Below are 12,226 nucleotides of genomic sequence, written 5' to 3' on the forward strand. Positions count from 1 at the left end.
AGCGCACAGATAAAAAGTAAAAAAAAAAAGAGATAAAAAATGTTGATCTGCATACCTGGCTTAACGATATAATTAGCTTTCCACTGTACTGCGAAGATGGATGCGCGTTTCACAGACAAGAACAGGAAACATTGCAGAAATTTGGTAAAGAGTAAAACGCGAGCAAGGGAGTTTTTTCTTGATGGAAAGACAACTAGTAACCAATTTTTTCTGCATTAGCAAATTACAATGAAATTATGTACATTATTTCGGAGCTAAAGAAAAGAAGAATGTATTTCCACAAACATTCGGCCTTATCACGAATTAAATTCGTGTCGGAAATTTGCTACGATTCCCGAAAAAACAATCACAAAATCCGATCGTAGTGCCGATTTGTATGAAATTTTCCATTACGAATGGATTCCGTGATTTCGGGAATCGTTACATTTCCGATACGAATGGAATTCGTGATAAGGCTGATTACAAAATAAAAATCTAATGAATCTAGCTATCATTTGGCTGGAATATTGGAAGTATTCGCTCCGTATTCCATAATTGCGCAATGCTACGCGAGTCAAAAGGCGAATCTTAAAACGATCGACTTCTATAAATCAGGCCACTATCCAAAATATGCGGAAATCATGATTGCATAGAAAGAATAAACTATTTTCCACCTATTTAGTAGTCGAAAAATTCTCCGATTTCCAGTGCTATGCTATTTCAATTGAATGAACCATTTTGGATCACTCTGTAGAACCCCAATAAAACAAATTTTCTTTTAAAAAACAAATGCTTTGTTTTATTTTGTCATTCTTAAACTATTTAACCCTTTATTTTGTACAACAACAATCACTCAGTTATTGGATCCTTGGAAATCTTCTCATTTAAATGTACTCTATACTGCTCATCTGTGAGTAAACTTGCACGAATTTCATTGCAATGTTCTGGTTTGGGTAGAACAATAGCCAAATATCCATCTCCAATATCTCCCATTAGTTCCGGTTTCTTAAGAATTCTAGGATTGACTTCAATCAATTTCCCTTTGATACAACTCGGTACTTTATAAGTTTGTCCATCTTTTCCACTAACAAGAGCCAAAGTGGAATCTTGTTGCAAAGCCATGCCACCCTTCTTCCCTTTTCCACTCACTTGATTCTGACTTCGGTCCATATTTCCGATATTAAAGGAAATTCCTTCAATACCATTCTTAAAAACTGAATGCTCTGGAGCTAAGCAAATCAAACAAACCCGATTTGAGTGAAAAAGGACCAAATATGGTTCTTCTCTTTGACCAGGCTTAATATAATAATAACGAGTGTAGTATCTGTCTACAATCGATGGATTGTCTTCAATGTATTCTTCGGTAATTGAAGAAACTGGAAGACCACAGATTTCTTCTTTTTCTTGGGTAAAATAGAACTCGGCTAAGGGATTCATTATAAAAATGTTGTTGGTTTTAAAGTAAAAAATAAAAAAAAGTAATTTATATATAAGGATTTCCAGGTTGTTGCATTTTCTCTCGAATGACTTTTTGCTGTTCACGAGCCTTGGCACGATTTGCTGCTGATCTATTTATACGTTCCTGTTTGAGGCACTTGACTAATAGATTGTCCAGATCGTTGCAAATTCCGATAAACTTACCAAAGGTGTTCTACAGATGGATTTTATGTATTAGAAAAGTAGGATATGATGGAGGGAATACTAACTTGTGCGTGGCAGTCTTTTAAATCGTTAATAATTTTATTACATTCGGGAGTATGCAAATGGGCTGATAAATCTGTGTGCATTTTCCAAAAAAGAAGAAAAATTTAGGAAATTTTGGAAAAATAGTTTAGATCCCGACGTAACACACAAAAATATCAAAATGACAGGTAGAACAATGCCCCACAACAAAAAACATGCGGGGGCAATGAAAATGAGCAGTTCATTTCTGATTTTGAAATCAGATTGTAGACGTGTTCATTTTAAAGTGATTTTCTAATAGCATGCCCAGCACACAGTACACATAAAAAGGTAATATATTCCGAACTGACATTGGTCGCCAGATTGTCAAAACATGACACTTTGGCGACCAATGTCAGCTACTGAATTCTTAATTGTTTAAAATACCGACGAAAACACACACAAAAACTGATAAACCACGCACACCACTAATTTTTAAACAATAATTTACCATTTTCCGCGATGAAACACGAAGAAAATTTGTTATTTTTCAATTTATAATATTTTTAAATGACATTTCGTCGCCTCAATAAAATATTGTCGTATGTGCAAAATTGAGGTTTTGAGATTTGAATGCAGTTTTGCTAATTGATTTTTTCTCTTTCATTCTGTGAAATCCGTTTTTCGATATCTGTCTTCGTTTCCGAGATAATCAGTATGCATTTTGTCGTATGTGTAGGTTTACAAACATTTTCAGTATCTATTTGTCGTAAGTGCACTAAAAACGTGCACATACGACAAAAATTATCACATACTACAATTTTTTCATACAAAATCTGTGTTCTCTTCGTTCGGTAAATAATTGTAGTATGTGCTATTTTTGCTACACATACGACAATATTTTACTGGAATTTCGGTAAACGTTTGTCGTATGTCCCATAAGGAAATACACAGACGAGTTTAATTTCAGTCGCAATCAAGATGTCGAGCAGGGCTGACGAGTCACCTGCGCCAAGTTTATCGGAGGTGCTTTATGCGTAATATGATAATGCATACTAAATGCTTAAAAAGTGGTTTTATGATTTTATTTTATTTAGCATGAGCAACGAAATATTGGATGATGAATTCCTCGATGTCGATCCATTAGGTTCGCCTAATGAGTGTTCTGAATCCAGTGAAAAGGACTTTTCAGCAGACGATGAAGATAACGGCGATCCCATCACGTACCAGTTAGAAAATCAAAATGAAAACTCGGCCCTCCGAAATTTTTATGAAGCTGCACATGATATTCTTATGTCTATACTCCATCCACATCTAAAAATAATCAACCCAACGATCGGAATCTACCATTCTAATTCTAAAAATTGTTCAAATATAACATAAAAATGTTTAATTTTTTCTATGAATTAAATGTGATTTAAGTTTTTTCTGTTTGGACAAAAAAAAGTAAAGGTATTTTAAGAACGGCCATTCCACACGGAGAAGACACAAACATTGACTTTGTTTTCAGTCTATCTCGTTGAAGAAGCAACCTTTTTTCTTGAAACTCTCATGATAAAGTTGATGTTCTAGAAGTTTCACGAAAAACTAATTTAACGTAGCCAAATTATTCACAGATAAAGCGGTAACGGAGAAGACGCGTACAAATCTTCTCCGTTACCGTCTTTGTCTGTTTATAATTAAGCTATTTTGAATTCGTTTTTCTTGAAACTTCTAGAACTTCAACTTTATACTGTGCCCTTAAGACCTACCAAGTTTCAAGAAAAAAGATTGCTTCTTCAACGAGATAGACTGGATAATAAGCGTGAAAATGTCCTAAAAATGCGAAAGGAATGGCCGAGAATTAAAAGTTCATCTCATGAATTCTAAAAATTGTTGAAAAATAACATAAAAATAATACTTTTTCTGTGAATTGAATTTTATTTTAAGTTTTTTTCTTTTGTTTAAACAAAAAAAAATATATTTTAAGAATTAAGAGTTAAGTTGCTCTACTTTAAAATAATAAATTAACGTAAACCGTTTAAAAAGAAAAAACCTTGTTCTATGTGCTTTTTTTTCGCATCGAAAATGTCGTATGTCGTAAACAAGTGTAGGATTAAACTTTGTTTATTTTTTGTCGTATGTGTCATGAATTTGTCGTATGTGTTTGACTAACAAATTTTTTCTGTGAAAACGTTACATACGACAACGGCATATTGGACAAAATTGACTATTATTTGTTTCTGGATTGGAATATTGAAATAATTCTAACGCAATTCAATAGGCAAATGTTTTCTGTATATACCATGATATTTTTGAAAAAATTCACCGTACAGTTTTCGAGAAAAAAAATTCTGAACTTTGACGTAGACGAATGTAACATACGACATTATTTTATTGAGGCGACGATTTTATAAATTAAAACAAAAACAAATTTCCTGTTTACTGCGATTGAAATATAAAAATTAAAGGCCGACCTGACAGATTGGTGCCCATTTTTGACAAACAAATTTTGACAACGTTCGGAATATATTACCTTATTATGTGTACTGTGGGAAAAAACTACAAAAATTGTTCTTTATACCAAAAACTAAGCTTTCTGCATCACTATTTTAAATTTTGCGGTCGGAAAAACTGTCACAAAATGAGTTTGAAAATTTTCACTTTTTGACTTTCTGCAAAAAGTGGCCGTTGTAGTTAAACCTTTAAGAAAATGTTACACTTTTGCAACGATAAAAGATCATTTGCATCTAATAACAGAATTGTTAAAAAAAATAATTGTATGCCTGGTTTATCTAATGTTTGTGCATTTTTGTCGGTAATTTATAAGTACAAAATTGACAAAAGGTCTCTCTGATTTAAAAAAAATTGACATACAAACTTTTACAACGTGCGCAATATATTAGCTCCGCATGCTGATTTTTCTTAAAGGTGGCCAGCTACTGGAGACGGCCGGAATTAGGCAACTCTACCCTATGGCCGTAAAAGTACAAAAGTGAAAATTTTTAAACTTATTTTTTGAAATTTTTTTGGGCTGGGAAACTTAAATGATACAAAAAGCTAAATTTTGGTTTAGGGTAGGTGGTAACGTAGTATTATGTCAAAGTTAATATAATAAAATATAAATCAAAAAATTCAAAAAAAAAACATCAGAAAATAAGTATTAAAACAAAAACAAACAAATATTAAATTTCGTTTAAGATTTCGCTGTGCTATTTTTGCATGGAAAATTTCATTTCTCTTCAGCTGCGAATTAAGGCTTGGCCACACCGGAGGGTACATGCGGTAGCGGTACGGGTAATTGTATGAAAAAAATTCCAAACTGACACATCAACGTTCAGATGTGGAATTTTTTTCATACAATTACCCGTACCGCTACCGCATGTACCCTCCGGTGTGGCCAAGCCTTTAGGCTTTAGAAATCACATTTTTGTTTCGGGTTGATCTAACACGAAAACGGCTAAAAATTCCTTTTGCCTTTGTACATCCCTGCACTTTCATGGGGCGTTGTTTACAAATCTGACATCTTTCAAAACGTCAAATTTTGACATTTCTAAAAAATAAAAAAACAAATAACGCGTGGAATCGTTGACGACCACATTTTGCTTGCATTTCGAAATAAATTTTTTTAATAATTTATTAAATATCATCAATTCAATAATTATAAACCATGTCATCCAACAAGAAAAAAAATATCGAACCAATGGACCAAGATTCCAGTGATGATTCTGAAACTGAGTCTGAGAACGAAGGACCACATCCAGATGCATACACAGGAAATGAGGTAAAAACAAATTTCATCAATTTTTTTAAATACAAATAAAAAAACACTATTAACATTTCATCATAAAAGGAAATCCAAGTTGATTTCGAAGGTCGCAGTCCAACAGACACCGATTTTCATGGACTCACTCAATTATTTCATCAATTATTCCTCAAGGCACATCTCAATGTGAATGAATTGGCCGAAATTGTCATTGGTATTCTGGAATTGGCTTTGATATTGTGAATTTCTAATACCTCATTGATTTCAGCACAAAACTATGTTGGCAGTGTAATATTCCAAAGCGAAATTGATGGCGAAGATGAGGACACCGAAGACGAGGACATGTACGATTCGAATATGATTTTTGGCATCACAACAGCCATCAATATGACAGCGAAAAAAGACAAACAATGCATCGAACAGTTGCGTTCTTATGTCATTTCCAAAGCTGAGAAGCACGCGACAGATGCAACTCTCGTTCATCTCCGAGATGTTCTCAGTAACGAAGCTAGACCCGTTGGATTCCTTATCAACGAGCGATTTATAAATATTCCTCCACAAATCTCTGTGCCATTGTTGGAAAATTTGCACAAAGAAATCAAACAAGCTAATCAAAGGAAGATGCCTTTTGAGTTTGTTTACTTTTTGATGATTATTAAATTCCATCGGCGTGAGGCGAAAAAGAATAAACCCGCCGAGGATGTTTATGTCAATGCTGAAGAGGAAGTTATTGCTAAAAATGCAGTACAGAGTTTTGAATATTCTGTGGCTGGAGAGTGTGATAGTGGATTGTCGGGTGATTGGTTGGAGGACGATGATGCATTGACTCCTTATAGAAAAGTTGTTTTATTTGATGCTAGCAAGTTGCCACATTTAATCGATGCGATACAGACTTTTATTAATAATGAATAAAAGGACCGATCTGATTTTTGTGGAAATGATTTATGCATATTTTTTTTTTTTTAATATAAACATTGTTAGTTATACAAATAAAAAGTGTATATTTTTACTTATTTACAAGTATGTTAAAAGGTTTTTTTTTTTTATTTTCGTATCATTATAGCCGATTATGGAGATGGTAATCGTTAATGTTGTTGTTTAAAAGTACAAAGCAATTGTCGGAAGCTATCCGATCTCGGATCTGTTCTATCAAATCGGTTAATAAGAATCACAACAAAAACATTACTGTTAAACAAAGAGCCAAGTTCTCCTACGTTGAAACTTTAGAACTTGGTACACTTTTACATCTCAATACTTTGGGTGCTTTCATAAATGCATGGTTGCGCAAGTCTGACGAATGCAGAGTTTTCATTAATGCAAATGACAAATGTCAGGTGTTCATAAATTAATGTAAAACGCAAATATTTGCAGCGCAAATGTGCAAATAAAAAAATTCCCATGCGCAATGAATTTCAACTTGAAGAACAAGGAACATGACGTAAAAAATGATACAGCTTTCCTTTATTTCTCAATTCTATCAAAATTTTGAATGGAAATTCAAAATTCAAGTCAAAATAACAAAAATAGCCGCGAATTTCTTGCATATAATAACTTTGTAAACATTAGTAGAGTAACTAAAGCAAATTATTAGGGAACCCGGCCGAACAGCTCTGATTTTGACGATTTTTTTTTTTCAAACGTAGGTAATTAAAAATACTTTAAAGTCTATAGAATAAAAATTGCCGGTGTTGCCGTATTGTTTTTTAAAATTAAAATTAATTTTTTTTAACAAAACCATTTTTTTTTTGCTTAAATTTCATAAAACAAATGATAGCAAAAGATTGTCTAGGTAATTTAAGGAAAATATATAAAAGGCAGTAAGGGACAATCTTCCATCGTTTAAGCGATAAATGCAATTTTCTAACATTCTGACCTCAAACACAAAAAAAATATTTTGAAAACAACGGCAACACCTACAATATTTTAAAATACATTTTTAAAAAGCCAGAAGCTCATTCTTATCTCTTAAATTTAAATCCACTAAATTTCATCAAGACTTTTTGAAAAAATGGTCCTCAAACTCAGAACTAAAAAAAAAATGTTCTTAGAAAAATTTAAAATGACTTTTTTCGAAACTTTTTCTAATAAAATATGAATTTATTTAAAAAAAATGTTTGGCCATAAATATTATCAGTTCAATTTCGAAACAAAAAAGGTAAAATATATCACACTTTTGAAAAAAAAAAAAAATGAAAAATTACTTCAATTTCATTGGTTTTTTACTTGCTCTATAGGGCAAGTATTGGTTTCGTGTAGAAAAAAAAATTGAGGTTTTAATCAAAACCAACATTACGATAATGGAGAAGATCAAAAAAGTGGTTTTCGTCATGCCGTCCGTCGGTCTGTGCGTCTGTGCGTCTGTACGTCCATCTGTACATCGAGCTAGGGCCTAAACGGATGGATGGATTTGCTTGAAACTTGGTACAGATGACTTTTACGTAATTCCCTAGGACCGTTTTTTTAATTTTTTTAATATCTCCATTTTAACGCATATCTCCCATATAACGTTTTCGAGGTATTGCAAATTTCTCGAAAACGGCTCTAACGATTTTGATTAAATTTAGTGTACGTAATACTCTTACTGATTCTAACAAAACTGCGTTTTTAGTTTTTCTCAAAAAATGCGGAGAACGGAAATATGGCGTTGCCGTTTTTCAAAAATTGACATATTTTTAAAGTTCATAAATTTCATCAAAACATAAGTCAATTTTATTCAAAATTTATAGACATAATTTTGAACTGGCGAATGTAAAAAAAAATTAAAAAGAAGTTTTTAAAAAAAATTTTTTAAAAGGTTTTTGAAAAAAATAAATTTAAATGTAATTTTTTTAACTTTCATTTTTTTTTTTTTTTGTATTTTTTCTCGACACTAAACAAAATCTTAAATTTCCAATAGCTATTTAAGATAACAATACTTTGAACTACAAGAGCAAGTACGTGCGACCCAGTCGTGAATTTTATTTTTATTAAAACTGAATTTTTGCGTTGAAATAATTAATTTTCTCAAAGACTGTGGTAAATAGGAACTTTAAATTTTTGCTATTTAACTTTCAACAGTAAGGGTTATTAAATGAATAAAAAATAATTTTATGTTTAGATGTTGAACTTTAAAAAAAAAATAAGTTACATTTTTTTTCAAAACTTTTATTAAAAAAAGTTCTTCGAAAATGAAATACTTTTTAATTTTTTTCATAAACCCTAATACATATTGACATTTCCTTTTATAATTTGAAACCATAATAAATGCGGCCAAAAAAATTTGAAAATAAATGCATTTGGGTAATTCCATGAAAAAGTGGACACGAATTTTGAACAAATTATGCAGTCTTTTTTACTTTTTTTATTAGCAAATTACTATTTACAAACTGCAACTCTTTATGCAAGTTGCAAGAAAAGATTCTTTGATGTATTCCCTTATGGATAGACATAAAATTTAGGGAGTTTAATAATCTTAAAGCATTTTTATAGCATAAGCTTGCCAACAACAGAAGAATTTCACATGAAAATGACGGATAAACAAGCAAACTGAAAATATGATGAGTCTTATAGTGACGATGACAATATCCCCTCGTGAGTGCTAAAATATGTTAACATTAAAGCAAGCTTCGTTACACACTATTCGATTAAAAAAAAACTTGAGTGAAAATGCATCTTTTCTTTACTTTTGGAACCACAAATCGCAGGTAACATGAGTTACCAAAATAATGTAACGTGAGTTACCTAAATATTTTAAAATTTTTCCTCGAAATATTGAAAAAATGTTTGGTTTTGTCACTCATATTAAAAGCTTGTAATTTTGTATGTATGGAATCTTCATTGAAAACAAATTAAGATTCTTAATTTCACATAAAAACTTCATACTGTCGGACTCTTAAAATTCGTGTCCGATTTTTGTAACGTGAGTTACCATCAAACTTTTATTTTTCCCAAGCAAATGTTAAAAATAAAGACAATTTTTTTAGTTAATTATGAAAGTAATAGTTATGCTCCATTCATGGATAGTAATTTCGTATCAATTTACATTAAAATTGAAGAAAAAAAAAATTATTTATGTGTTGGAAATTTTTGTGAATGTAACGTGAGTTACCATGGAATTGCCCATTTTATATTACGACCAAGTTTAAAAAACTACATGTTAAAATTTTTTCAATATTTTTTTTTTCAAAAATCTGAGTACAATTACCATTCTTTCAAAAGCCATTCATTCAATTAACTTAATTTTAATTTTACATGTATGACTAAGCTTCTAGCTTTTAAAAAATGTATATTTGAATATTGTAGGTGTTGCCGTTGTGTTCAAATATTTTTTTTTGTGTTTGAAGTCAATTAATAAGAAAATTGCATCTATCGCTTGAACTATGGAAGATTGTCCCTCACTCCCATATATTTTGTTTCCTTGAATTTCCTAGACAATATTTTGGCATCAATTAATTTATGAAATTTAAGAAAAATTTTTGAAAAAAATTTGTTTTTGTTCACAAAAATCTTCAATTAATTTTAAAAAATCAAAACGGCAACACCGGCAATTTTTAATCTATAGACTTTAAAATAGCTGCGTTTCTTTGGAAATATTTATCTACTTTTTAGTACTTAAAGCTGCTTTGAACTACTTTTTCAGTATAGCAAAGTAGTTCAAAGTAGTTTTAAGTACTAAAAAGTAGATAAATATTTCCAAAGGAACGCAGCTAATATTTTTAATTACCGACGTTTGAAAAAAAAGATCATCAAAATCTAAGCTGTTCGGCCGGGTTCCCTAATATTGACAATTTTTGAGCTTTAGTTACTCCACTACATTTGGAGAAATGTTTAAAAAAAAAGATTTTTTTCTTAAAGGATGGAGTTGGTTTTTTAAAGAGGAGGCTGAATTGAAACTTCAAACTTTTGACAAAAGATCCAAATCAGAAAAAGTGTTCATAAATTCAAAGTAAAATACATGCGCAAATAGTTTTTCTGACATTAGTCTGATCGCAAATGACCGCATGTAAACAAAGCAACCATGCAATTATGAAAGAACCCTTTTTGTGCCAGCATAATTTCAACATAGGAGAACTTGGCTCTTCTTTTAATAGTAATGTTTTCGTTGTGATTTCACTACTTTTTGCAAGGTATGGCTGTAGAATTGAAAATCTCTATATTTGATGAAAATTCAGTGAAAATGGGCGGTTGCCAGGCCCCCTGGCTGAAATTCTCAAATTCTCAAATTTTTTCCTTTGCATAAACTACCATTCTACTAAATTTCAAGATTCTACGATAATCAGAAGTGCTGTATAATATTTGATGAAAATTCAGCGGAAATGGGCGGATGCCACGCCCCCTGAATTGAAAATATCAAATTTCGATTTTTTCATTTGTATACATCACAAGTCCTATCACCGTGTAAAATTTTAAGTTTCTACGATATCGGGAAGTTCTCCATAATTTTGATGATCTGTCAGTGAGTCAGTTACGGTTTTTGCGATTTTTGAAGCCCTATATCTTAGAAACTACTCATCGTAAGAGTCTGAAATGTTGTGAGGTGTTTGGTTTTGACCCGCTCAACAAATGAAATTTCTAGCATCTTTGGTGTGGAAGTTAGAGGGGGGTCGAAAATGGCCTGAGTTGTTTCCTGTGCCAAAGTTGCTAGAGAACTTGGCTGGGCACTACCGTGCCCCTTGATTTAAAAAAAAATTGATTAAACCCGGAATAGTTCAGTCGATTAGGAGTCAAATAGGGTGGAACTGAAAAAGTTGTTACTTATGTAAAATTTGGATGCACTATTGGAAAAATAAATATGTAATTTTTTTGCATAAGCCTGGTACGCTGCTCGCGCTAAATTTTAGCTCCCATACAAATTATCGAAACATTTTATCTGAGCTAAAATGGATCCCATACAATTTATCGATAACTTGTATGGGAATTTTTTCTTGGCTAAAATTTAGCGCGAGCAGCGTACCAGGCTATACAGAATAAAAGAAGATAATTTACTAGTATTTATAGACTGACCAATTTGGTAAGTACCAAAAAGGTAAGTAATAGCATTAAAATTTACAAATCCAAAATTAAAAAAAAAAAAAAAACAGTTTTTCCTGGTTTTTTTTTGTTTTTTGTTTTTCTCTGATAACCTTTGTACATATTAAATTTGAAACAAGAGAAAGTATGTGCATTGCAGTAGTGAATTTTATTGTATTTAAAGAACTAGTCATTTCCGTACAAGTTTCACACAAAATTTAAAGTATCCCACTTTTTCTTACTGTGAAAAAGAACTCATCCTGTTTATTATGTTTTATGCAGAAGACAGGTTGTGAAGGGTCCCCTTTTTTAAGGTAAAGTAAAAAGAACCTTATACATATACGTATTCATCTGTTCGGGTTACAGTTATTTATTTAGAAATTGTCTAAGACAAGGTCCTATAACTGTAAAATCTTCCAATTTAGACTATACAAATCAGGGAAGTTTAAAACAAGTCGAATATCGAAAATTTGATACTTACAGGACAATAGCTCATATGCAACTTTTTAGTAGGTACATTTTCTTGAGATCTTTCTCATTTTCTTGAGACAGATCTCAAGAAAATGTACTGAAAAGTGATTGAGTTTAAGCTCAATCTTTTTGCATATGAGCATTTTTGCATATTCCACTAAATATTTTTTTAGTTTTCGATGGCTTAATTGAAAGATAATAATGTCTAGTTACTGGATTAGTACAAAAAGTTAGTCAAATATCATACTTTTAATTTTTTTGTATCGAAGAAGGGACTGGAATTCCCCTTTTTATTTTTGCTAAATTTTTTTTTATATGGTCATAATTTTGAAAAAAAAAGATATACAAAATGTAAATCCAGAAAATGTTTTGTTTTTGGCT

General features: G+C 31.3%; 3 protein-coding genes across 3 annotated transcripts; 1 reads left to right on the top strand and 2 right to left on the bottom strand.

Moving 5' to 3' along the window:
• Positions 1–813: 813 nt before the first annotated feature.
• On the bottom strand, positions 814–1,416 carry LOC129914204 (protein Abitram). The gene has a single exon (XM_055993338.1). The coding sequence runs from the start codon at positions 1,414–1,416 to the stop codon at positions 829–831; it is 588 nt and encodes a 195-aa protein (XP_055849313.1). The 3' UTR covers positions 814–828.
• Positions 1,412–1,805, bottom strand: LOC129914205 (COX assembly mitochondrial protein 2 homolog). The gene is made up of 2 exons (XM_055993339.1): positions 1,686–1,805; positions 1,412–1,630 (listed from the first exon to the last, which is right to left on the bottom strand). The coding sequence occupies exons 1-2, from the start codon at positions 1,764–1,766 to the stop codon at positions 1,463–1,465; spliced, it is 249 nt and encodes an 82-aa protein (XP_055849314.1). The 5' UTR covers positions 1,767–1,805; the 3' UTR covers positions 1,412–1,462.
• Positions 1,806–5,203: 3,398 nt separating this feature from the next.
• LOC129914606 (protein BCCIP homolog) lies at positions 5,204–6,409 on the top strand. The gene is made up of 3 exons (XM_055993936.1): positions 5,204–5,404; positions 5,474–5,600; positions 5,655–6,409. Exons 1-3 carry the CDS (start codon positions 5,291–5,293, stop codon positions 6,296–6,298), a joined length of 885 nt encoding a protein of 294 aa, XP_055849911.1. The 5' UTR covers positions 5,204–5,290; the 3' UTR covers positions 6,299–6,409.
• Positions 6,410–12,226: the final 5,817 nt, after the last annotated feature.

Source organism: Episyrphus balteatus, chromosome 3, assembly GCF_945859705.1.
Source record: "Episyrphus balteatus chromosome 3, idEpiBalt1.1, whole genome shotgun sequence".
Lineage (NCBI taxonomy): Eukaryota > Metazoa > Arthropoda > Insecta > Diptera > Syrphidae > Episyrphus > Episyrphus balteatus.

What these genes read in the sequence shown, in the direction of transcription:
- LOC129914204 (XM_055993338.1), bottom strand. Translation starts at nt 1,416, where the DNA reads ATGAATCCCTTAGCCGAGTTCTATTTTACCCAAGAAAAAGAAGAAATC.
- LOC129914205 (XM_055993339.1), bottom strand. Translation starts at nt 1,766, where the DNA reads ATGCACACAGATTTATCAGCCCATTTGCATACTCCCGAATGTAATAAA. An exon ending in TAAAAGACTGCCACGCACAA is followed by an intron (nt 1,631 to 1,685) that starts GTTAGTATTCCC and finishes ATCCATCTGTAG; the next exon opens with AACACCTTTGGTAAGTTTAT.
- LOC129914606 (XM_055993936.1), top strand. Translation starts at nt 5,291, where the DNA reads ATGTCATCCAACAAGAAAAAAAATATCGAACCAATGGACCAAGATTCC. An exon ending in ATGCATACACAGGAAATGAG is followed by an intron (nt 5,405 to 5,473) that starts GTAAAAACAAAT and finishes TCATCATAAAAG; the next exon opens with GAAATCCAAGTTGATTTCGA. An exon ending in ATTGGCCGAAATTGTCATTG is followed by an intron (nt 5,601 to 5,654) that starts GTATTCTGGAAT and finishes CATTGATTTCAG; the next exon opens with CACAAAACTATGTTGGCAGT.